The 26,905-nt window shown below is 33.3% G+C and overlaps 1 protein-coding gene across 1 annotated transcript in view; it reads right to left on the bottom strand.

The window, feature by feature from the left end:
- The window catches only part of LOC149773577 (uncharacterized), a 31,350-nt gene extending 25,443 nt beyond the window's left edge, over nt 1-5,907 (bottom strand). The window contains exon 1 of the mRNA XM_089946291.1: nt 5,750-5,907. Coding sequence (XP_089802417.1) covers nt 5,750-5,848 — 99 coding nt within the window. The 5' untranslated portion in view covers nt 5,849-5,907. The remainder of the gene's footprint in view (nt 1-5,749) is intronic.
- Between the last annotated feature and the right edge of the window lie 20,998 nt (nt 5,908-26,905).

The following is a 26,905-nucleotide window of genomic DNA, read 5'->3' on the forward strand; positions in this document are numbered from 1 at the left end:
TTAATAACCCCAATCAATATTTAGTATTTAAAATAATTATGTTTGGGATAAAAAATAAATAAAAAAACCCACAATATTATGATCAAAGTTGAATTGTCAGGGGTATTCAAATTTAATTTCAGGTAGTAAACAATATCTCCAGAAACAGCTTGTTCATTGTTGCAAATCCAATGGGATGTCAATATCTGGGATTTATGAATGTTCCCGAACATATGCCATAGATGAAAACTATTGTATGTAGCAATTGACAAGTGAGTTTCCTTGTAATATAACCTAGTATCCAGATTATCTCCTTTGAAAATGTATTTCATTTGTATGTTGCTACATCTATGTCTACAGTTTCTAATTGTAGTTTTAATTTTAATTGTTGAATGGTTATTTTTCATCCAGTTTAGAAGAGATAAAACAGAAAGAAACAGACACACTGGGTAAGTGAGGACTTGTTCAATGCTCAGATAATTAACAACAATTTATTGAATATTTAGGCCGTGTCCAGCTGGTAAATGATATAATGGACCATATTTAAACTAACCCACCAGACAAGGTGGTAAATGTTAATGTATCAAATATTATATTGGTCTTAGTGACTGCTACCCTACTTTTCTCAAAGAAAGGCACAAAATATGAAAAATACACACAAAACAATCACTTACAGATTGTTCAAGACTTTACTGAAGAACAATTTTTGGATGACTTAAATAATATTCCATGGACTATAACCCAATATTTTGATGATGTTGATGAATCTTCTGGGGTGTGGACTGACTTGTCTGTATGTATGTATGTAGTCTCTAAACATGCACCACTGAAAGTACATCATGTAAAGTTGTTATTGTTATTGCTATGAGTTTTAATGCCATTTTTCAGCACAGGATATGCTATACATGGCAACCAGTATAACTGATGGATGAGGAACCTGGGAAAACCCCAAGAAGACCCATCAACCCACAGGAAGCTACTGACAATCTTATTTACGTATCCACATTAGATGAGCAATGAGACTCAAGCAGACACAGGTGAGATGGCAGTGATCTGTAATGGTGAGTGCTTTAGACCACTCTGCCACTCAGTATACTGGTAAAGTATGAAATCCAACCTACCGGTACTTGGCTTATAACTGAAATCTTAGATGCCATGAAAACACAAGACTAATTCAAAGCTATAGGAAACCATGCACAATATATAGTATTTATAAATAAAATATCAATTATGATTAAAAAAAGCTAAACAACTTATTTTTATCAATCAGTGCTTGAAAATAAATTGAGCAACTCTAATTCTACTTTTGAAAATTTTCAATGAACTCAATGGGGGGGGGGGCACAGAAATCTGACCAATAAAATTCACTCACTTCTGGTAAATATCACCACTGTCACTGATGACACTGATAATGCAAATATTTTCATTGATTTTTTTTCATCAGCATTACCACAATATTAACTGAACTAGTGATAGAAAACAACTTTGATGAACTGAAGAAGTTCTGTATCAGCAAAATCCCTAAGGAGATTATGCTTGTCTCTCCACCAGTACTAAAGAACTTTGTTAAAAATTGCTCAGTGAACTTAATTGTGGTCATGACAACAGAGGCATTTCTCACATCTGCATCCATTATTATAAGATATTTATTTTTGGATATATAAATTTTTAACTGCTCCATTTCTGATTTACTGCAGTCTGAATTGTAAGATAAATGCTGCTCATTCCTTTGCTTCTGACATCAGAAACAAAAAAGGGGCTACGAAGATGTTTATCATTGCTCAAAAAATATGATAGCCCAATGCCTGGGGTCCCTCTAATTTCAGATCAAGCCCTTCCTATATTCTAAGAGAGGTGCTCATCAGACTTATCAAAAACAAAATAATAAAATTTACCAAGAGAAAACTTTGGTTGTGCTGATGAAATATGAAAATGTGTTTTCATGATGCTAACATAATATGGGGCAAATCTGATGAAAATCAGATCACCACTGTCCTACAGGAAGTTTTGACTAATTTAAGTAATGATTTTAAAATACTCCCAAACTCCCTGACATGTTTGTGCTTAGACAAAACACAATTTATTGTAATCTTTGAAAGTATTTTTAAAAAACATTACTTCAGTATGTACCTGCTACATGTAGTATGTCTAAACGGTATAAAGCCATGACTGGAGCTGATGTAAAACTATTCTTTGGGCAGTTTAAATAGTGGCAATTAAAAGGCAAAGAGGTCAGGGATGAACCACCATTTCATGTAATATGTAACTGGCTCACAATTTCTAGTGAGATTTGTTTTAAGGCTGCAGTGGGTGAACCCACTGTGCTAATTTACACAGGTATGATCAGGATGTAGTACAACCCATTATAGGTAAATCAAAGAGATGCTAGATACATGTAGGAGAACAAAAGTTATTACATATCATTTGCTATGAATGAGAATGTTAAAGCCATACAGTATGTATGATACTTTTATCACAAGTTTGTGAACAGCAGCAATGTTTCTTTGAAGTAGGATTTTACTCCATTTATAAAATGCAAAGCATGATCATTTGTCAGAATAGTATTTAAGTGTGAATCATTTTTTATTTAGGCAGCAATTAGCTATCAGTAAAGCCAATGAAAATAAGTTCAGAACTCCAGGTCAATAAAGTTTTGCCAGCCCAAACAAACACACAAAATGGGGGAAGGCAATTAATTCTTTGCAAATATGTCAACTTGATTCTGACAAGGATTTGCTCAGAGAATCCTGCAGAGAAGTCTGAACTCCAGGACCATCCAGTCTTTAGTAAACATAGTAATGAGTACTAATGACACCTGCATTACCTTCAAACCTCCCAATGAATTTATATTTGAAATGTAGCAATTCCTATGTGTAATATTAAAAAAAGAGGAAATTTTGGACATAGAGGAATTGGAGCCTGGGTATGTGGAATTTAAGCCAGGTCTTATGTTGTTTTGTTATTTTATGTCACCAGCCCCGGGCCTGCCTAAATAAAATTTCTTTGAGCACTGATTTTACTAACAAAAGCTTTTTTATAACATCATTCAAGTATCTGTATTTGTAGGTGTCAGTATAAAATATAGACTTCCTCAAAATAAGCCATACTTCATAGAAGTCATAATGTGAATTTACCACTGACCTTTAGAGCTGGATTGCAAACCTATAAAATGTAGTGTTTGTAGCCACCACTTCATCTGTCCTGTGTATGTTGTCAGTTCCTGTACATATGGAACAGGTGGTCTTGTATTTCAGGGATACAATCAAGGTTTTCAGAGATAAAAGAATTCAGCATGTCCAAGTTCCTGTGTTCTTCAAAGGAAGGTTGTGTGTGTGTGTTTGTGTAATTTGGATTTTTGACATAGCTTTAAAAAGTTTTCAGTCGTATCACTATGATGTCTGCAGTGTGGCAGTTTATAGTGGGCACTGGAACATCATGCTGCAGACATATAGCATCATGTCCCACCAAGTCACATTATCCTGACACCAGGCTGACCAGTCCTAACGCTAACCTGTTAATACTAAGTGCCAAGTAAGGCAGCTGCTAGTAAATTTCTATTAGTTTTTGGTATAAGTCTATGACTCAGCCGGGGTTCAAACACGCGACCTCCTGTATGCAAGGCAAATGCTCTGATCACTTAGGAAAACCTATTAGTACAATGTAAGTGTGTTTAGTGATGGAGTTGGGTTCTAGTACATCTGTTTGAACTGTTTTTGTCAGCCGGTCCAATTGAGTCTACAGACAGATAGATCGATATGATAAGTTACTATGAAATTAAAGGGAGGAAACTGTAGTATGGCCCTGTAAGAACGCTGATCACTCTTTCTTAAAAAAATCAACTCTTCCACAGGTCATGGTGCATCAAAATTTGGATGTAAACAGACCACCCTGTTTAGCATTTATTAAATGAGGTGTGTTACAATTTATGTCGATTCAAATGGTGTCGAATAGTTTGTACCTGAGATAAATTACTTACTTTTAGCTCCATGTAATGAGAATAACCTGAAAATTCACTGAGCTACAGGCATCAATATCAGACAATCACAAAGATGTGCAGAATGAACTATAGTAAAATTCTAGTCATTATTTACATGCCCACAAAGTACCACCATGTTGGCCAATTCTGCGCATCGGGTAATTCTGCGCAACGATACATCATTTCTGTAAACATTGGAAAAAAGGTATTTGGGATCAATAATCCATTTTGTATCAAGAAAGAACGGTTGTACTTTAATTAAGAAAAGTGATATTCATAAACTGTGCAAAAATTATCCCACATTTTGACTTGAAATGCATACGAAAATGTGATTTCTAAATGTCAACATGAAGACTCACTTCATGACCTTCTTGAGCCTGTAACCCAGAAAATCTTATTTGCTCTGTATCATTTAGAATCATACAAATAAATACATTATTTAAAAGATGGAAATGTATACTTTAAAAGAATTCTGCATTTTAATCCTAGTTTCCACTATGCAAGTTGTCCCTCACATACAAAATCGTCTGCTACCCAATGTATCAACTTGCCACTAGAACGGGATTCTCAAGAAATTCCTTGGCTTATAGTCTGTTTCTAAATTCTTTAGTAATTTTTAGCTATAAAATCTTCCATGTAATAGCTTTCTTTTAATAAAATGTTGAACTTGACTAATTTTTTTACAAGATCAGTTTGGTTGGCTTAATATTGCTTGCCATTTATCAGCATTGTTACGTTGAAATTTGTAAAACTAGCTATAAAGCTGACTTAATTACTAAACTGAACTGCTGACAAAAACATTCCAAAGTAATGTATTTAATTTCTATAGCCTGATGGATAAATATTACATCTTTTCAAAGCTGTGCACAGAATAGGCCAACATATCACGAGTAATGAAAACATGGGGGTGGTATCCCGTGTGTCCAAAATTAATATTATTTTGAACAGAATATTCTGGTGACAACTGCCTCTTTTCAAATGGTAAGCAATGCAGTATTTTATTTTCATAAATCGGTCATATTCTGTATGTCTTTTGCTTCAGTATTGGTGACGAAAACCTTAGGTGCGCAGAAATCCCCGACAGCATTGTACATGTAGCAAAATCAGTGTCAAAGTATGTGGATGAACCTAAATGTGTCATCCAGTACAATCCGGATTGAAAGTCGCACACTGTGATGTCACAGTGAAAGCTAAGCATGTTGATAATAAAATTAGTGCTACCCTATATTGTGACAATTACACTCTACGTGTTCTTTACTTAACTCAGTTTAGAACCAGGCTACCATTGTACAAGTACATAGCGATCGATAATTTTCGTCTTAAAGTTCTAAATGACAGTTAAGGTGCAGAACATTGAATAATCAAGACTGAATAGACTGCGGTTAAACAAAACTAATATTAAATTTTAAAACAACAATTTATATTTAATGTAATATGAGTAAATGCGCATACATGAACTGTAGGACTTGGCTACATAGTTAAGTAGTCTTACATGTAAGACATAGCACATTCTGTCTAGGTGCAAAAAGATAAATATCAGCGTTAGGTCTTACATGTAGGACTATATAATTGAGCATCCAGGGATGGAAATGAAGTCCCTGCAGTGACATTTATTTTTAAAACAAATTTTATGTGCAGAAGAAAAAATCTGCTCGATGTTCACTTTTTAAGACCTACTCAACCCAAAGAATATACATAATCACTCTTGAATTATGCATAAGAAATGAAACCCATCCCTAGTAACTTCGAAAATAGGTTACACACATGTCTGAACTGTTACGAAACATTTGTTACCTTTGTTTCGACATCTTTGTGCGAGAATACGCAAAGTATGTCGTTAGTTATTCTGTACACGTTATAAGTGCAGCCAGAAGATGCAATTATTGATTTCATTTCAGCATAACAATCTTCATTTTTGTGATTGAAGTACCCGCCACAACAAGTACATGCCGCAAAAGAAACCTGCAGTTGAAATTCGGAAACGGATTACCAATTTTTGTTTAAAAATAAAAATAAAATAAAATCTGGTGTTTGATTACGATGTACCGTAGATCTTATTTTCATCACTTATATAATGTTTGTTGTTTTGTTGTTGTTGTTGTTGTTATTTTTGTTTCCATCATCTTAATCATCATCATCATCATCATCATCTATGCAATCGTTGATTGGAATTGGCATGTGAATGCTCATTTCTTTGTTTTGTTGTGTCCTAGCAAGGAATCAAAAGTTTCTATGAATGTAAGAAATGATCTATTATAGACATGTAACAAGAGGGGTCATACATAGTGATCACTGAAATTTTGCAGAAATTTTGAATCACTACGGATAAACTGGATTATGAATTCCCTATCATATAGCTATTGCCAAGAATAATTCATAAAAAGGTACATATTTTAGAGAAATAGGAAACAAATTTGCTTCATTACCACAGTATATAGGGAAGAAGTACAGTCGAAGACAAGAAGCAGATATTTTGCTTCAACAAAATTACAAAGGGATTATGAACAGTCGTTTTACTTACACCGAGAAGGAAGGAGAGAAATGGAGTGTGGATAAAAGCGCCACAAGCTCAAACGCATACCTTATCAATTCTGTATTTTAGTCTCAGTCAAATATATGTGGAGAATCAAGTAAATGTCTGTGGATAAAATGGCAACATTTATTGAATTTTCTACTTCAACCAACTTCGTGTTGACGCGAATGTTGTTTGGCGCTTGCACTTTTTAATTCAATGATAGGTCTCACGCAGTAACATCAGTTCCTAAAAATAGCTAGCAGCTCGATTTCGGACCATTTGAAACTTCGAGGTCAATTCTACAATCATAACTCGAATATATCGAGGCAGGAGACAGTTTCGTAAATTGGCCTTAGGCGAATTTCTGAACTTAAGGCTTTGGTGTGACTTTTTGAGCTATTATTGTGTAATAATTAAAGATATGGATATATTTGTGAATTTGGTCTTTCTGGTTTGTGGTGTTCTTGAAATTGAGGTCATTGCACAGTATGTAGCCAGTGAAATAGCAATAGTCGGCTAGGAAGCAGAGCTAGCTACTTACAGCAGTAGAAAGGTTGGTTCGAGAAAAGTAGAAAATATCAAAAACTGCTTGGATGACAGCTATTTTAAATAGCATCAAGCTATTAAGTACACACTGTTTTTCAAATTTATGACCCAGGGAAAGGGATTGTGTTTGCGCTGTGAGCATCACTTGTTCTCACAAATGACCTTCAAAATATGCATGTATAAATTTGGGCCCATCGCTGTTTCAGAATAAGGCCGATTCAGGTATAGTTATGTGCTGATTCGGTCCACGTGAAACATTATATATAATAAAGCAAACAACGGAACAAACATATTTTTGACCAATGTTTTGATGCGAGCATGTCGTCTGTTTTTATTGCAGCTGATCAACAGAGAAGACATACTGATAACCGTTACCATTATCACCTGTTACAACAACAAACTTGTTCGACGCACACATTCTCAATAATATGATTGGGATTCCCATGTCAAATCAGTTGAAACTGACATGATACCAGATGCTTCCAAAAATGACGCCGCACGGTTAGGTTGAATTATTTGCAACAGCACGAAAGTTTGTATATAATTGTATAAAATTCATATTTAGAAACATGCACGTAAGAGAGACATTGTAAAAAAGTATAGGTATAGCTTTAAACAGAAAACAAAAAGCAAAAACCAAACCTGTCAGTAAATTTAACACCCATGGATAGACAAAATAACATTCGGAATTCCACCATAGAATAACCTGGTCTACCTGATGTGCACCACATTCATTATTATTATTTAGGACACTTGTACGTTAGTACATTCAACGCTTTCAGCACCTGAACTTACTGTTTTTTTTTAAAAAAAAAAACATTGGAATTTAATTAGAACTTAATTCATTCGGACTGGTGATATAACCTTTTGACTATTTCGGATTTAATTGACATTACTGTAACTTCTTTATGAGTTTTCGCTTTTATTCTAGAGAAATAAATTATTTTACAATACTTGTTGGTTTTTGCTCTTTTCTATTAGCTAGCTTAAGACCATAGTGTCGTGATATAACATATGTACGGATTAAATCCTAATACTACAAGGTTACGGCACTAAGGGGAAGGGACGCATATAAAAGGCTGATAAATAGCGTTGACATTTGCCATGACGAACCCTAGAAGTTCCTCAGCATACATGTCATCATCGCAAAACCTTCAGTTCTGAATGTTACCTTCCAACCTTGAGATTATCATTATTATTATTATTATTATTCGTTATTTTTTATGGCAAGTACTGGCGATCGATACCTTCACAATACATCTTATCTGTGTGTGTCATCAATCAAAAAAGAAAACATAAATCAATATTCTAATAGACATTTTTGGGAGACAGTTTGTATCAAACACAATTTTCACTCATTTTAAGCAACTTGCATTTGAAAATAAAATCACTTTGGTAATAACATTTTAAGACGACAACGTGGCTGACAAGCTTCAAGACCATATTAATCATGTAACCACGTGACATGCAATATTATTTGCAAATTTTGTGATAATTGTTTTATTTGCATGGCGATAACTGATGCTAAGATATATACCTAATGAAATGATATCAGCCTAATCGGTGGCAGTCTATATTAGAGTACATTTTAAATAGAAATAATGATAATTTCGTTATGAAAATGATAATATCGCTATGAAAACGATGATCATAATCGTTATAAAAATGGTAATACCGTTATAACAACAACGATAATATCGCAATGATCTTCATTTGTTCGTAGCAATAACTGATTGTTTTGCTAATTATTTATTGAATTATTTTTCATTCATCTTTTGTATTGTGATTCTAACGGGATTTGTGACTTCACACCGTAGATAGACCCAATCGAAAAAATAAATAAATTACATTAAATTGATATAGCAACCACAGAGAGAACAAAAGTTTCACTTAGGTTCTGTAAGATGGGACCAGTAAATTAACCAATCATACACATGACGTCAAAAATATATACGTCATCCTCCGTTGTTAGGCTGTACGTCACCTGCATTTACGTAGCAAAACCTAACAGACGTGTTTTTCACACTCTGAGCAAATTTTCATAAATCTGTGTAGACAAAAGAGGAATTATGTCTTTCATTGTCGGTGATGGTGTTTTAGATGATAACTTCCTTGAACTGACGTAAGTTTCATTAGAAATTTTGTTTCAATATGCTGAAATATATCGTTTTTGTCAATGTTCCTGACTCCACTGTTTCCAAAGCGTCATTACACATTGATGGGATCGCGGGGCGATTGCTGTCAAAGTTAAAGTTGTTTAATGTTACTGGACAAAATCATAGTATATAAATAGAAATAGGATACTGAAAGGATGCAAGCAATTAAACGTTTACATTAAAAATAAAGATAAATAATTGCAATTCTGGAATCTATTTTGATATACTTAAGCGTTGAATGTTACTTGACGCCAGCTGAGGTTGATGTATACCGCGTAAAATAAAAATACGTACAATAATCCCATGAGAGGTATAAAACAAGTACCAAGGTTCTGTGATAGATACAAAACTGCTTACTAAAGTACCATAACAGGTATAAAAAAATACGTGAAATGATTCGCTGATAGGTAAAAAAAAGAAGTACTATAGTCCCATGAGAGGTGCAAAATACGTACTAAGTCCCATGAGAGGTACAGAAATGAGTACTATCGTGCCTCAGTAATCAGATTTAAAAGCAATTACTTTGGCTTAACAGTTAACCTTCTTAAACCTTTTATAGACTATTTGATATTATCATGGAAATTATTATGTGTATCCTCTCTAAATATTGTTTCCTTTGCTTTGTATTACACATGGTTTGAAAGTATAATTTGAAAGAAGATATACACATTTAGGATCAAATTATAATGCCATATTTACAACTTCAGCAACCTTCTTCGGTTATGGTTGTTTCTTCAAGTCCGCTCTGAGACTTTATGAGTAGACAAATTTAATTAATAGTCATAACGTGTATCATATATGGGAAATGAAGGACTAATGATGATTTTAAATATAACTGTTTTGTCAAAATTTGAAATAAATTAAATTCAGATCTTTAAGGGTACTTAATGTCATAGTTTTGCTTAATTCTTTTGAACAAAAGTCTTGCTGGGAAGGCTGGTAGAATTCAATGATGTAGGTAAAAGTTACAAGAGTACAGGAAACTTTAATGTAGAAAGCGAGTACTTTACTGTCAAACATTTAAATGAAACGTGTCTCGCTTTTAAATTGCAGAGACTATTCTGTCTGGATGAAGTTTCTTAAAAGGAAGGCAAGAATTGAAGCCGAGTTCAGTCAGAAAGCCTTAGACTGGACCAATGACGTCCAGAAATATGTGAACAGTCTGTCCATTGAAACGGGGACTGGTAATATTCTGTGTCTGTGTCTGTCTGTATGTATGTCTGTCTCTCTCTCTTTATATATATATATATATATATATATATATATATATATATATATATATATATATATATATATATATATATATATATATATATATATATATATATATGGGATCATTTCATATCGTGGTTGAATTTAAAGAAAATGTGCAAGATAAATCTTTTGCGAAATGTACATCATAGCTTAGTACAAAATTCAGATCTTGTAAACAGGTAATCGATTTCACCAGTAAAATAACAGGCTCAGTGGAATAGTTCGAGTATCGAAAAAGTTTTGCTCTTTAGTCATGCAGATAATGTGGATATTTTGTTTCGGCGAACAATTTGATACCTAAAAATCATATTGAAAATATAACACACCTAACAGTCACTTTTTAAAAAACTTCAGTTCTTGATAAAATGAAGACAATTGTTGGTCACCACGTCATTCACTTTCGAGAGGGAGCAGAATTTTTCGCCAAATCAGCAAAAATTGACAAAGAGGCGGCTGATAACATGAGAGGGTATGTATAAGAACTTCACAATATACCGTGATTCATTAATGTGTCTGCAAGGTTTTCTTATTTCAAAAAGAAATTTTTACATGTAATTTAATATTTAAATGTGTAAAGCACAATCTATCCCCACAACTTTATAAAGAAATACAAATAAAGTGACTAGTAGGTTAAAGATTAGAGACTGGATTCATACCTTAGCTTTTATTTTCTTACCAGTTTCCAGCGTCATACTAGTATTTCACTAATTCTGACTAAAATCTCAGTGAAACCTATTAAGCAGTTATTTAGTTGATCTGATCACAAGTTGATTGTTTTGTGTTTATTTAGGTGCTTTTGAATTAATTTAGAAAAGTGTTGATAGCCACGTTATATTAATTCACACACAGGAATACAAAAGTATTTTGAGTGGTGTACATACTATAACTGTAAGTAACATAAGTAGATAATTGATTCAAGATTCAGCCATTTTTCGTGTCATAATTTTGTCTAATATCACTGTTTTGCAGAGTAATTTCCACCAATCAAATGATACCGACAGACCTTTTGGAATGTAGAGAAGCATTAAATGATAAAATAAATGATTACCTCAGATGCAAGGCTGACATAGAAAAGCAAGACAAGGTAACGATGTTGCATCATTTTTATCTTCATTTCTCTTTCACCTTTTAATACAATAACCACATACACTATTTACAGATTATTTTTTAAAGATACCTTATGAATCAAACACTACTGACACTTTGTTAAGACACCGTATGCAATAAACACTATTGACACTTTATTTTGTTAATGACACCATATGCAATAAAGACTATTGCCACTTTATTTGTTAAAGACATCTCGTGCAATAAACATTTAGAAATATTATAACTAGATATAACAAATATTGGACGACACATTTTTAACTGAAATGGACTATTTTATAAACCACAAAAGGACAATAAGCAGTCTTCAGGAAAGTCACGTTTAGATTTAAATATCAACAACCTTACCGTGTCAGGGACCCACTGGTTACAATCAGGTTAGAAATGATAATCGAAGAATGAAATTACTAAGTTTTGTGCATTTTTTGTATCCTTGATACATTCCGTTTTCACAATCGCAAGGGGGTACAAAAAACATGAGGGCGTGCTAATACTATAGAAAAATTCTTTTGTTACATATTTAATACTTTCTGGATGCTTTGGATTCCTGTAGTTCTTTACAGGGCCTGGTAAACCGCTAGACGAACTAGGCGGCTTCCAGTACACTGTCAGGTTATTAATTTATTATCGTTACATATGTTAAGTAAATAATGAAATTAATGAATTATCAAGTTGAATGTGTATTAATACTAATGAATAGTTTATAATAAGCGATGCCCTGAGGGGTGGTGGGGTGGGGTGGGGCGCAAAATGGAAGGTTCGTCTAGGGTACCAAATACTCTTGCACCGGACCTGGTTCACACCTAGATGGACTTGTACAAAAATAATGGAAGCTTCAAATTGCACAAGACACCGTAAAACATGTATATATATTAGGTAACATATATGTAACAAAGTAAAATAATAAGAAAGTAATAATGACTGGTTCAATGTTACAAATATTTAGCAAAAAAAATGATAAAATTTGAAAAGCAAAATACAAATTGCATAGAAGGGTTGACTCTTGAAAAAAGGTAAATTTTTGGTGCTTACGAGAGAAACCTTACCATTTCTTTCTCGAGTTCCATTTAATCAATTTGATGAACAAAAACTACCTAGAGGCCCCTTGAATGAAAATAACATATTTTCACCTCTTAGATGTAGCTGTATAAGACAAATTTGTCTGTGAAATGAAATATTTTCTAATATTACTATTTTATTATTATGCACTATTGCAGAAGGTGGACACAGCCCTAGAATGCCTGTATTTACTGGCAACAGAACTGAAAAATAAAAAACCAAACAAAAGACAAAAAAGGGCTGCGAAAAAATCCCATTTTGCTATCCAGAAGCATAGAGTCCTAGTCCATACGGAAGAAGAAATGAGGGAACATTTGATCTCAGTATGTACTTTTTACTTTATTCATATACTAGTGTAATACATTTTGGACTGTTATCCGTTCTAGACCCCCTCTCAGTCCCCCATTTTCTCCTCTCATGCATCTTTCACACCACTCAATAATTTGCATAAATTCGTGTAGATTATTTGCAGAACAATAGTTCTATGGAACGATAATCTATGCTGCTATCTTTCTCGAATGAATATATCTCATCCATATATTTTTTCAGATCACATTTTATTTACAGATGTTACTATTTCATTACCCTGCAGAATTCGTGCCATGTCAGTTTTTGTAATGCTTTTCAGTCCCTGTCTTTGCATTATGTCCCTGGGCTTTCAAGTTGGTCAGCCTACTGTATTTCTTCCTTTAAGTCAAACATTGTTGCTCATGTTGTACAGTTTTGTTTGAAATATATATCACAAATTCCGTTGTTTAAAGTGGTGTTGGGGCATGGATTCATCTAATATATACCCTTGTACAAATATCGTGGCATCAAGTGCAATCAGTTTTGTGCATCCACTGCTCGCAGAGAAAGGTAATGGTATCTTGATTTGGTCGTGTCATTTTGTCCATGTGTCCTTTCCGTAAATTTAGTTAGTGCACGAAGCACTCGACATAACCAAGCAGAAGGTATGTGGTGTATTTGTACGTATACGTGGATGAACTATTTATATTATCAAGCCATTATTAGTGTGGTGGCATATTTCTTTTTGGTGGATATCGATGTGTAAGGGATGAAACTTTTATCCAGACAAATAAAATAAATACCGTCTAAAATTTTGCTCTACTGAACGTTCTGGAAGAACAAACATTCCATCTCTCCTATCACTTCAAAATAGCGTTCACAACAGACACTTAACGACTAAATGGCTTCACGTCATAACCTTGCATTCAACACAACATAGTCGTATTTGCCTACAGATTTTAGATTTTCTCTTTAATATAGACAATGAACATAGTACAGGACAATCAATTTATTACTCCAACAGAACCAGATGAAATCTCTAATTCATCGATATCATCGTCTTCTCTCGATTAATGACAACGAAGCCCCACAGTGTGAAGAATTAATCACTATCTTGACTAATGTTGAATACATGCACACCTACGGCTGGCAGTAATTGGTCGTGTGGTCTACATTTCTGCCTTAATGTTAATACAACCAATTCACAGGTTAAAAGAATTATGTTAGTTAAACAAATAGATCAAACAAAATTCACTTCTTAGCATCCTAAGTATACGAGATTCATGTATCATTTAAGAAAAATAAATTCAAACAAGAACCTCAAGATTCGTATCAAAGAATAATTATATATGACATTAGGACATAGTAACTTGTGCTTCAGTATTAGCTTTCTTTCCACTTTAGCAGATCAGTCTCCTCAGAACCCTGGTTACGTGTCTCTTAAAGACTCCCAAGTACACATCCCTTGGGCAATTTGTACGAGAGTTCTATTTTACCCCCGGATCCAAGCATTTTCGCTTAGCCTACCCAATTTTGTGGTGTAAGACATTTGTGAAACACGAGACATCGGATGGGAGGCACCAACAGACGGTTATCGTATTCATTCATAATTTAGGTTTATATAACCGCCATTATTAACGTATAACGTCCGGGATTTGGCAAATTTTACATTTTCTCCCGCTTCCACTAATATACCGTTTTCAGCAAAAGTTTCAACTTGTTACATATATTCCAACAAGTACCAACGATGTTTGTGCTCCATTTCAACCCGTGGCATTTCAATAAACAAAACCCACTCTTCACTCCATCGTCCAGTTCAACCTTGTTAAAAATCAGTAATGTCGCTACCAGATGTATTCAAACACTAGCGTCATCAAACATGCTTAGCCCGGTGCAAATCACACACATCAACTTAAAATGCTACATGTTACAATGACATCTATAAAATTTACAGTATTACAAGAAGCAAATACCACTCGAGGTCAACAAATAATATTTGGTAGTAATTCATATTTTTTCATAGTTCAACTTGCTAGATTTTCAGACCACTAGAACATTGCAAAATTGTATATTTTTTAAAAACATTTTTAACTGAGCTTTTTGGTTGGCGAAAAGCTTCCTTGCACGAATAGGCAATATTCATTTGACATGCGCAATACCCAATAGACGTGCGAAATGTGGTCGGTATACTTATGTAGAATGCCTCAGTAGATTTTCATTCCAATTGAAAAACAATTACAAATTTTCCAAGTTTATCTTTTGACCTTTCTAAAGCTATAAAGTTCGTGATTTACCGAAAAAGAATAGTCCCTATCTGGATTCATTTTTTTAAATATGAAATTATAAAACATCTATCTTTATATTCTATCTTTGACGTTTTTGCATGTGCTATATTTACCTTCAGTTCTTGCTCTCCTTTTTCTCAGCTGTCCGATCTTTATGAAGACAAAGTCTTGCTGTTTGCCTGCTCAAAGGTAGACAACTTTGTCAGCACTTGGAAGAAATTCTATCTGCAATATGTCAGCTGTGCTTCTGTTCTCTCCAAAACGACTGAGTAAGAATCCTTTAACTGCCAAAAAAACAATATTTTTTTAATGCACAAATTTATTGTTTTAGTTTTTCTTTCCTAATTTAGCAATGTTTTCATATAAACTCTTGAAATTCTTAAATTAATATTTCCATCAAAAAACAATAATTAGTTCTATGAGGAAAAATACACAAAAAGCAACTATTTCAAAATAAGACACCCAGGCAAATGCACGAGTGTACAGAATGGGTCGCTATGTTTCATAGCAAATTGCAAAATAGGATGCTTGTAGAAATCCAAATTATCGGTCATGGAAGATGTTTGTTCCTTACCTTGGCTAAGCAAGTCATTAAGTCCAATTTCTAATTTATTTTCATCTATCCCTCTCAGCAAATATATTTGTCTGTACAAAACGTGTCCGTCGGCTTGTACTTGAACGATGGTATTATCATGCATAAGAGATATTAATGCGGCTTACTTCAACAATGCCTCAAAGAAAGTACTTCACAATTTTCCCAAAGGTCATGTGAAGTACTCAATAGCTGTCGCAAATAATGTTTTGTGATCTACACCGTTACTGTACCAGAAAAGACAAATTATAATGTGCTTTTTCTTGCCTGTTCTTGTATCAATTTTATTTTAAATTTTGGATTCACGTCTGCCAAACTCATACCTTTGTTACCTGCTAAATAATTTATGCTCGTTCATGTGGTTTGAATTTCATCAACTTTCAGATGTGGATAATTTATACATACTTTTCACGTACTTCAGACAATTTATCATTCAGCGTCTGAAATTATTATTACTTACACGTGTGCTAAATTTGGAATTTTAATTTGGAAAGAAAAGTATGGAGAATATCATTTTTTTAAAAAATTTTATTTTTAGGTGAGATCTTTTGCCGCAACTTCACAACTTCTTTTCCTGGTTACCGAATAAGTTAAACTGCTTGAACTGATTACTGTACACACTCTAAAACTATCTGAGAGTGAATAATAATAATAATAATAATCGTTGAACAAAGCATATTATAAGAATTTCTGAGTTGGTATTCCACTTTTCAAGTAATTTAGTTTGTATCTCTCATATGAGCGTTGGGATTTCCTAAATCAGAAATGACGGTACAACGTTCTAATTAGTCCATGATGTACTATAAGCAAGTCAATAGTTATTTCTCTACCAGTATTGGTGACAGTAGTGCATTTTCATTTTTTTTTCCAGTGACCATTATCTAACTGCATGTAACGAAATAGATGAAATCAGTACAAAGAAGGCAGCCAGAGAGTTGTTGGCTCTTTCAAGAGAGATAATCGGACAGCCTTGAAACAGGGTATGATTTTAACGCCATTAAAACCAATTTAGTATATATGTTGTCAGAGAGGCCCACGATCGTTATTAAGAACTTAAAGGCCGAGATTTGCGCCCAACCAGTAGATAAGATGTGGGTTATGAAGCATGACTGATTTGATAGGCGTCGCTTTGTTATCATGCCGATAAAATTGTGGTGAAAAATGCCGGTTCGAAGGTATTCCATCATGTTCTGTTCAGCATTATATTAATTGACAATTCATCTACTCGCAATAAATTTCTACTTATTGGTGATTGTGTGTACCACTGACCAATTATTTTAGAAACCACGTGTGAACAGTCTTGATATTTTTCAAGTTAACACCGGTCTATAAATATCTTCTTTTTTTTAAATTAAAAAAAACAATTGAAAAGAAAAGCAATGCTAAATGACAAAAGGCCGCGTGCAAATGAGACTAGACATGCACAGGCTTTTACAAAGTGATTTGGTCATTCTACCTTATTCAAGGTTATGCTGGTGTTTATTTGATACTAACTACAAAATAATTCTAATTAAGGATTTAAACTTTGTTTTAATACAAACATTTCTATTTAAAGAATCAAATATATCGATAAAAAGGAAGAATATGTAACGCTTTGAAAATACTAACATTCCTAATAACACAAGAAGTACTCTCAGATTTCAGGGAAAAAAAAAGTCACTATCAAGTGGTGGAGTCGTTGGGCATCAAGCCTGATTTTACTCTGTTGAACATTCATCAGAGGTCAGATACAACGTGGTCAAGGTGCTAAAGGTGACATTAGAGGAGTTTCGACAACTGTGCAGAAAATATTAAAGACTATTTGCTATTTTTCTGTGTGCGAAGTTGATTAGGAATAGATTGCATGGAGCGGACAATAGGTTTAATGTCATAGCTATTACCATTACATACAGAAAGATTTGAATTGATTCTAACTCCAAACAACACAGACCTTTAACTGCTGTTGCATAATGTGCAGGCAGATCGGGATATACGTTGTTTGTTATACAATATATATATATATATATCTGCTTTTGAGAGAATCCATTGCACATTTAAAAATTTAGATGTTCAGAAATATGTATGTGTGTTCAATATATTTCTTTGATTCTTTATACAGGGATATCCATAAGGTGCCTAACTATCTCCTACAAGGTGGTGCTTCTTTCCAGTTCACTTTTTGAACAGATTACACAAGTGAAGGAATGCTTCCCGATTAGAGGTTGATGGCAGTTTGATTACTTCTTTTGTGTTCTTGTTCAAAAGATTTTTCTTGTACATTGTTTCATTTGGTGAATAAACCTATATTTTAAACAACAGCTAACAATTTTCCTTTTCAAACCTATACAGTATGTTTTCTTCATTTCTAGGGTTCACTTATATCTGTTTTTCCTGGTATCACAATTTTTCAGTTTGATTTTGGGGCGCTCACCAGTTATTATGTACGTTTGAGAGAGTGACGTATGTAAGTTGAAATTGTTTGCTTTTAAAACATGCACATTGGAAAGAATGTCGGTATTCCTCTATGATACTTTGATATCAGGTGGCTGACATTTTTTTGGATATCGTACTTGTGGCAATTGTATATGATCTAATCACGCTGCTAACTAAAATGACTGCTTCCTTGTGCTAAAAAAAAGCAGCCTGAATTAGTCCAAAGTACACTATCTTTAGTAGCTATTAAAACAGGGAAAATTAATTTTGCCAGACTAGACAATGCCAGCTTCTCAAAGTGTAATGAATGAACGACCAAATACATAAAATTTAAAAAGAATTTACCTCTGAAGTTCAGGAAGCGAAAATGACCAAGTGGAGCTAGCAGTTTTTTTGAAAAGTGCACAAATGGAGAATGGCCAAGATTATACTATATAACCCATCTTACACCCATCCATCATACACCAAAATAAAGGGAAATACAGGTTCTTTGAATAATACCTAAGAGAGGGGTCTCAAACACGCGGCCCGCGGGCCGCATGCAGCCCGCAAGGGCATATTGTGCGGCCCGCGACGCATTTTGGGATTTTCAAAAAATTGACTATTCATTTATTTCTTTTTCTCTCGCCGCCTTTTCAACTTTGACGTTAGCGCCATTTTAACCATAAGAAACTCTGACTTACTTATTTATTCGTAGTCTTTCTATTAATTGTCGCCCTTAATGCGGACTTCCGGTTCCGTTTTTTTTAGTAAAATGATCGAGTTGATGTTGAATTATAAAGTTGATTTTGCTGCATTTTTATAAACATAAAAGCCCGTATAAATGTCTTCTGTTTCGAAAAAAAAGAAACCTCCTCACTATCCCAAGAAAGTCGAGAACTAGAAGACTATGGCCACAATAAGAAAGTTAGGAATCCACCAGCACAAGATTTGCTGTACGTACTGTTAACACAAAAGACAGAACTTTGTTTTTGCCTTTTATAGTTTTCGGGATTGGGAGGGGGTAACTGAACCTGCTAGACTGATAATGCCGTTGGTTCAGAGGTTGAACAATCTACAATAGATGCTGTTTGTTATTTTACTTAACGCGGCATTTGCTTTATCTGTTTCTGACTCAATGCTAAAATAAAATCCAAAGTCATAAGGACCTGTTAGAGATCTTTCTCCAAGCATGCTATTCATGAGATAAACTATTTATTTACAACGAGAATATTTGTTACGTGCATATTTTTTAAAATCTATAACGTCTCTATCTTCAAGGAAACATCTCCATCTTCATCTCTGATACTGATATTCAATCTGTTATCTTTTCTTGTTTGTAATGGTTTTTAATGGCAATGATATAAAACAAAATATCACTGAAAACATCTTCAACTTCCAACGATTCTTGGAAGCATGAATACTAACCATCATAATAACATTTAGTATACATGATCTGGTCGAGGAAAATATACAAATTTGCAGGTGACAAAACTACATAATGCACGTATCGAATCAAGCAATCATAAGTTGTACTTAGTAATGTATAGTGTACATTGCTACTCAGAACTATATGATTTTTTGTCATGAGTGTCCAACATTGGACAGCCGAACTTTCTTCATTGACACTATATCAATCTATATTTAAGTTGTAACAGCCGTCAAAATTAAAACAGTCATTGTTTCCTTGCTGTCACTGATTTAGTAAAATTATTGTTTACGAGTTTATTTTCAATATTTTACTAACGAATAGTAAAATCTATCTTTGTAATAAAAGAGATAGTTTCTGTTTCTGTTATGAATTGGATTGGTAAAATATAGTTCGTGTTTGTAATGTAACTCGTTTGCTTTCCGGAAATTCAAATTCAAAACTGTCGCTTTACATAGGGTTGTGCTTTTCCATGTGGATTTACAAGTCGTCGAACATATTATTTGATCTGGATATACCATGAACATATCGCCAAAAGAACAATTTAACCAAAAGTTTCTCAACGGTGGCAAGAAATACCGGTAAGTGTATAAATTGTACACCGATGTGTGTAGACGAGTATTTACATGTTTTAATGAATATATAAAATCAGCCCCATAATCTTCAGTCACGATCATTACATGTGTGAGGCTGATTGATAGGCCTACGTTCAATGTAAATAAATCACTGTATTTGAATGGAAATAGGTCGATTTGTCACGCAAATGATCGAGGATCGAATCCCACTGTATGATTTTGATTTATTTCATTGTGTATGCTTTGTAAATTTTAAATTAAGACAGATTTATATTACTCGCATTTCAGTCCTAATGTACATGTGCATGTTAAATGTATGATTTGTTACGTTGAATCAAGACAAAAGTATGTTATACAGACTTACTGTGCAAATGGACACAGAACACTGAATAACATAAATAAGGTCTCACTGGATACTTTCGTATTTTGACACCTAATTTTTAAGGTAGAAGGCATGAGCCTAATTATCACAATCCTAGCATTTAAAAATTCACACATAAGCTAAATCTGTAATGTGGTTTACATTTACTTTGAGTTAGGCTTGGAAATGGGTTGGTTTGTTGGTGACTGCCTGTCACAGTTAAACGAGCATTGGAGATCAAATGCGTAACTTGGCCTGCAAATGAGCAGCCGAGTTGGCTTACGTACTTACGTGTGTCTGCTGCAGAGGAAAATATATAAAGATATAGATGGTTGAGAGGTGATGAAAAGTATGCTAATTTGTTTTAGTACTAGTGAACTTTATTCGTGCATAAGGCACATACTGATTCTTTTAGCTGCCTTGTCACAGGAAAATATTAAAAATAGCTCTTTCCTGTCAAAATGAATGTAAAAAAGAAGGGTTGGTGGTAGTGTTGGTTAAATATCAAAGCCTCCAGTTGCATAAGGATTTAACCTTAATACCTCAGTCAGAATCTTACAAGCATCCTTTTAACAAAAATCATTAGTTTTTATTTGTATCTTTAAAGTAATATTATTAAAATTTTTTCTGCAATAGGTCATCGTCGGAAGAAAATATGCCCAACAAAAAAAAAATGCCCAGTGAGACCTAATAAACAACTGACAGTAAGAAATCCGCTAAACTGGAAATCTTCATACGCTGTAGCTAGCGAGCTCTTTTGAGCATAACAAGAAAATGTGTTTGTTCTGAGTTTCAAACGGAACAAGTTCGTCGATTGGGTAAAATTATTGAAATTTTTCACCCAATAAATTCACTCAATTTGTATTCGAAAATTTCCTTTTCTACCGGTGGTGAAGAAGTATAGGTTTATACACATTTCAACAACAGTAACTTGCAGATATGGAACTAACTGCAATCGGTAGCCCAGAATATTCGCAGATCAGGTAATTGAAATAATCATACCAAAACGTACATCCCATGAAGCTTTTGAAGACTTTAATGACTTCTCAGAACAACATAACATTAATGCCAGATTAATATTGCTCTACAACTTGTGTACTGTCATATAAGAATAAATACTTTGTAATATGTTACTCATCTTAACTGTTCCGAGGTCATGTCACAGCTTTGATTGTCACTTATTCTGTTGCTTGGCTGCCATTGTTTGTTTGATATATCATCAGCCTTTTTCTCAACAAGTGAAAATTCCGCTCTCGTCAAATTGAATTGCCTTGAGACTTCCAGCTAACTGTCCAGTTATAAATCTCCCACTCTCGTCAAGTTTAATTGCCATTAGACTTCCAGCTAACTGTCCAGTTATAAATCTCACACTCGAGTTTTATAAATCTCACACTCGAGTTTTATAAATCTCACACTCGAGTTCCTCCTGATGCAAGTTATCCTTTAAAGTTGGCATTTCTAAGCTGTATTTGGGATTATTAGACTGTGAGATGTATATTTTGTACCAAGTGAGAATTGATGACTTTGTTGTAACGCGTTTCACTGACATTCACTCCAAAGAAGTGGTCTGGACAGTTGTGTAATTTTTATTTTTTTTTGGTAGGAATATTTGGTATTTGGTTTCATGTTGAAGACATACAACATGTAATATAATGCAGAAGTCCAAGATGAATAAATTATATTAATACCATAATATTCTGCATTCAGCATTTTACAGCACCATTAGCTTATTATATCACATACCAAGTTAATTACCAGGACGGGAATTAAAAAAAGTAGAAATTAAAATTTAAAAAAATTCGGATGATCAGTTTAAAAGAAAGTTTTAGTATAAAATTAAAAATATACATTTAAAAAAATTGGGATGCCGCTGCGAGTTTCCACTCTCTTCAATCATACTACTCAGTTTCCCAAATTTGAAGAGCAAGACTTCATCTGACTGATAAAATAGCGATTATGTTAATAAAAAAGGGTACCAGAACATAACCCCAAAGAGGTCGCTGTCAGATCTTCATGTCTTCATGTATGAGAGTGGAGATATGATTTTAATCAGATTGGGAAGTTTATAAGAGCATTTTTATCACAAATAATAGGTTGATTGCGCATCGCAGGACGGAAATAAAGAAATTGTTTGGCAGCCGGACAAAGAAAGAAAGACATTTGTAGGTGTTGATATATAAGATGTTTGTAACAAATAGTTTGACTATTGTTTATAAACCAAAAACGGGACAATTGGTGTACGAATTATAAATTTTCGTTATAATTTTTTCTTCTGTTATCAGAACGTAATCTTGATACCTTAGTTGTTTTTAGTAGTGAGGTATGAAATAAACAAACAAAAGATAAAGTTTCAACATAAAAATAAACAAAGTAAAATAAAATATTGGCATGAGCGAGTTTATAGAAATTTTGAATATATATATATATATATATATATATATATATATATATATATATATATATATATATATATATATATATATATATATATATATATATATATATATATATATATATATATATATATATATATATATATATAAAATATGATACCGAACTCACTACCCCTTTTTGACAAATGTGAGTATTTATCTATAAGATGTCGGTATAAATAAGTTTGATTACTGTTTATTGAAAAGAAAATTTCAACTTAAAGATAGAAAAAAGGAAATTATATATATATATATATATATATATATATATATATATATATATATATATATATATATATATATATATATATATATATATATATATATATATAAACGTATGTTAAACAAAATAACATGGCTTTGAAAATGTTGGTATAAAGCAATATGATATACCAATACAGTAGGTATATTAATCCCATAACGCATTACTACGCATGCATACATATTGTTTCAACATTATGTTATATTTAAGCAGTAGGCAATCGCTTTTATTTTCTCTAAATCTGTGACGAATTTCTACTGATTAATCATTAATTTTGTAACTAAATAACAATAAATTATTAATAACCCCGTTGTCTAAATCAATGAATCATTTTACAGAATTCGTTGAAATCCTCTCTGCCCACCCCCACCACCGCCATGCATATATGAAAGAGAATAAAAGGAAGTATACGATGAGAGAGAGAGAGAGAGAGAGAGAGCTTAACCTACAAGAACCTGGGGCTATGTTACGGTTAGGTATACACGTTCTATTGGTATTTTAAAACAGTGTACACAATACCAAGGATACAAAGTTGGAATAGCTTGTCAAGATCGTATTGTACATTTATTGTGTAGCAGGAAGACATACTGTAATCTTTTTAATCTTTGTTTGTTTCTATTTCATTAATCATCTTTTATGAAACTTATTAATAAGGTTCTAAAACAGCTTATTCAATATTAAAATGTATGAAGACGGTTTACCCCCCTCCTCCAGCCTTTCTCTCTCACTGACTTTCCGCAACAACATCTCTCTCTTTCTCTCTCTTGATTGATCGATCGATCGCGAAAACCAGATTTACTGAATAAATAACGCTGTGGCTGGATGCGGCGTGGGGTGGGTAGGTTTTCGTACCTCACATAAACTCTCATAACTGTCGCACACACACACACACACACACACACACACACACACACACACAATCTATATTATATATAAAAATGCATATTTACAAATACAAATTGACATTTTTATTTTTTAAATAAAATTTTCAAAAAATATATAAATTTAGTAGTATATATTTTTAAGAAAGAAAAAAATAATGTTATCTATAATGTCTAGTCTTGTACAATAAAAGTCAGAATCTACTATCATAATTCACTTGTTTCTGAATTTTAACTTGTTACAAAACAGCCCCGTGTCATAATTACTCATAAAAGTAAACGACATTATTTCTGTTCTGTCATCGTCTAATGTTGACCGTGTAGGCGCCAATACGCTGATCTGAGACAATGACAACTTGAAATGATTTTACAATCAAGAAATTATATAGATTTTTCTTCTCATCCTTTTTTTAAATTAATCTTTTCATGTTTTTTTTATTATATAAAATTGAATATTTTGAAATGAAAAAAGAGTAGTGTCGATATTTTTGGGAAATATTAGTAATGAACGGGACTGGAACTCAAATGCATTTGTGAAAAGGTAAAGCTTTGTTAATATTTAATAAATGTTATATGTAAAATGCTAATTTACTGCTCTCTCTTTTTACACATGTTCTGGTGGAGTATATTTTACATTAAAAATAAAGATAAATAGGTGCCATTCTGGATTATATTGGGCGATACTTAAGCGTTGAATATTATTTTGAAGCCCGCTGAGGTTGATTTATACCACATAAAATAAAAATAAGTACTAGAGCCCCATGATAGGTAAAAAAAACCCCCACGTACCATGGTTCTATGATAGGTAAAACAATAAGTGTTATAGTCCCATGATGGGTACAAAATACGTACTAAGTCCCATGATAGGTACAGAAATAAGCACTTTCGTGCCTCAATAATCGGAATTAAAAGCAATTACTTTGGCTTAACAGTTATCTTTCTAGGCCCTTAAATAGACTATTGGATATTAGCATGGGAATCATTATGTGTATCCTCTCTTAATACTGTTTCCTTTGCTCGTCATTACCCCTGGTTTCAAAGTATAATTTGAAAGAGTATGTATGTATGTATGTATGTATGTATGTATGTATATATATATATATATGTATAATTTACAATTTCATCAACTTTCTTCAGGTGCGGTTTTCTTTCTTCAAGCCCGCTCTGAGACTTTACAAGTAGACGAGTTTAAAGACTAGTCATAACGTATCAGACATGGGAAATGAAAGCTGACTGATGATTTTGATTATAACTGTTTTGTGAAATTCTGAAATAAATTAAATTCAGATGTTTAACGGTACTTATTTTGTATAGTTTGCTTAATTATTTTAAACAAATATCTTCTTGGAATGGCTGGTAGAATTAAAAACTGTAGGCAAACGTTTATAGTGTACAGGAAACTTTAATGTTAAAAGCGATTAATTTTACTGCCAAACATTTGCATGAAACGTATCTCGCTTTTAAATCGCAGAGACTATTCTATCGGGATGAAGTTTCTTAAAAGGAAGGCAAGAATTGAAGCAGAATTCAGCCAGAAAGCCTGACCAAGGATGTCCAGAAATATATGGACAGTATGTCCATTGAAACGGGGACTGGTCTGTCTGTCTGTCTGTCTGTCTCTCTCTCTCTCTCTCTCTCTCTATATATATATATACACACACACACACACACACACACACACACACATTTATACATATGTTGTAACACCCCGCGTGTTATATCGAAAAGACCAGAGTTCAAGACTTGAACATGCCTTTTATAAATAATAAGGGTGAGATAGAACATGCCTTTTAATATCGCATAGTGACTTTACATCCACAGTGTTAGGCACAACAATATCAACTTCTGATAATATTGTGCAGTAGTGTGTGTGTAAATGCCAAAAGACAACATTGTAATACACCATATTATGGTGAAATTAATTATATTATTAAATTTATGCGTATATTAACAGCTAAATTTACTAGATTACGGTAACATATTCTGACATTATATTGATCTAAATGAAAATTCGCTTTTTAGTACTAGTGTACTTGAGCAGTGTGGTGAGGGATAGCAGCGGCTTCATTAATGATTATATAATAATTATAAAGCATTTAAATTCAATAGCAATCATGTAATAAATCTATAAAAAATTTGTCATAACATTTTGATTTCAGTTTTGGGATTTTAAAGTGCCAAAGTTAGTTCCGGTTGTGTAAAAATATATAATTGATGGTTTTAGAATACATGGCCGAAATTCTTTTCTACCTAACATGTTCATACTTTGCCGCTCTGACAGCTATCTGCCAGTGCACTGTCTGCACTCATTTATAGACTTCTTTGTTAGCTAATCAATGTTTGTCCTTCTCAGGGCTAGCCAAGTCAATTGTTCAAACTGCATGGAAAAATCATTCTGAACACAAAATTTAGACAGAATTAGGTTGTCCACTCAATGTCCGTGGTGTGCGTTTTTACTTTTAATCCTGTTTGTACTTTCATACATATGATTACGTAGAAATGAACGAAACGGACAAGTGAATTTTGATGCGAATCGAGCGAGAGTACAACGTACTGCTGATGCAATAGACCCTATCAAATGCATACTGTTTCGCACATTAAAGAAAAATAACAAGTTCTACATAACCAGTAACTTACAATAATGAACAGTAGCATTAGTTCTAACTTATTGTTCAGCAAAAGTCTGAGAAGAGAAATGTGATTCTTCGGCTGAACACATCGATTCCATCACTATCCTGCATCTCCACTGTTTCGGTAATAAAACTCCACCGGATGGTTGAAGTCACTAATTTATGTAGTAACATATTTCTGGCTTTG

This window comes from Sinohyriopsis cumingii, unplaced genomic scaffold (assembly GCF_028554795.1).
Source record: "Sinohyriopsis cumingii isolate HCF-2022 unplaced genomic scaffold, ASM2855479v2 utg000624l, whole genome shotgun sequence".
In the NCBI taxonomy this organism is placed as follows: Eukaryota; Metazoa; Mollusca; class Bivalvia; order Unionida; family Unionidae; genus Sinohyriopsis; species Sinohyriopsis cumingii.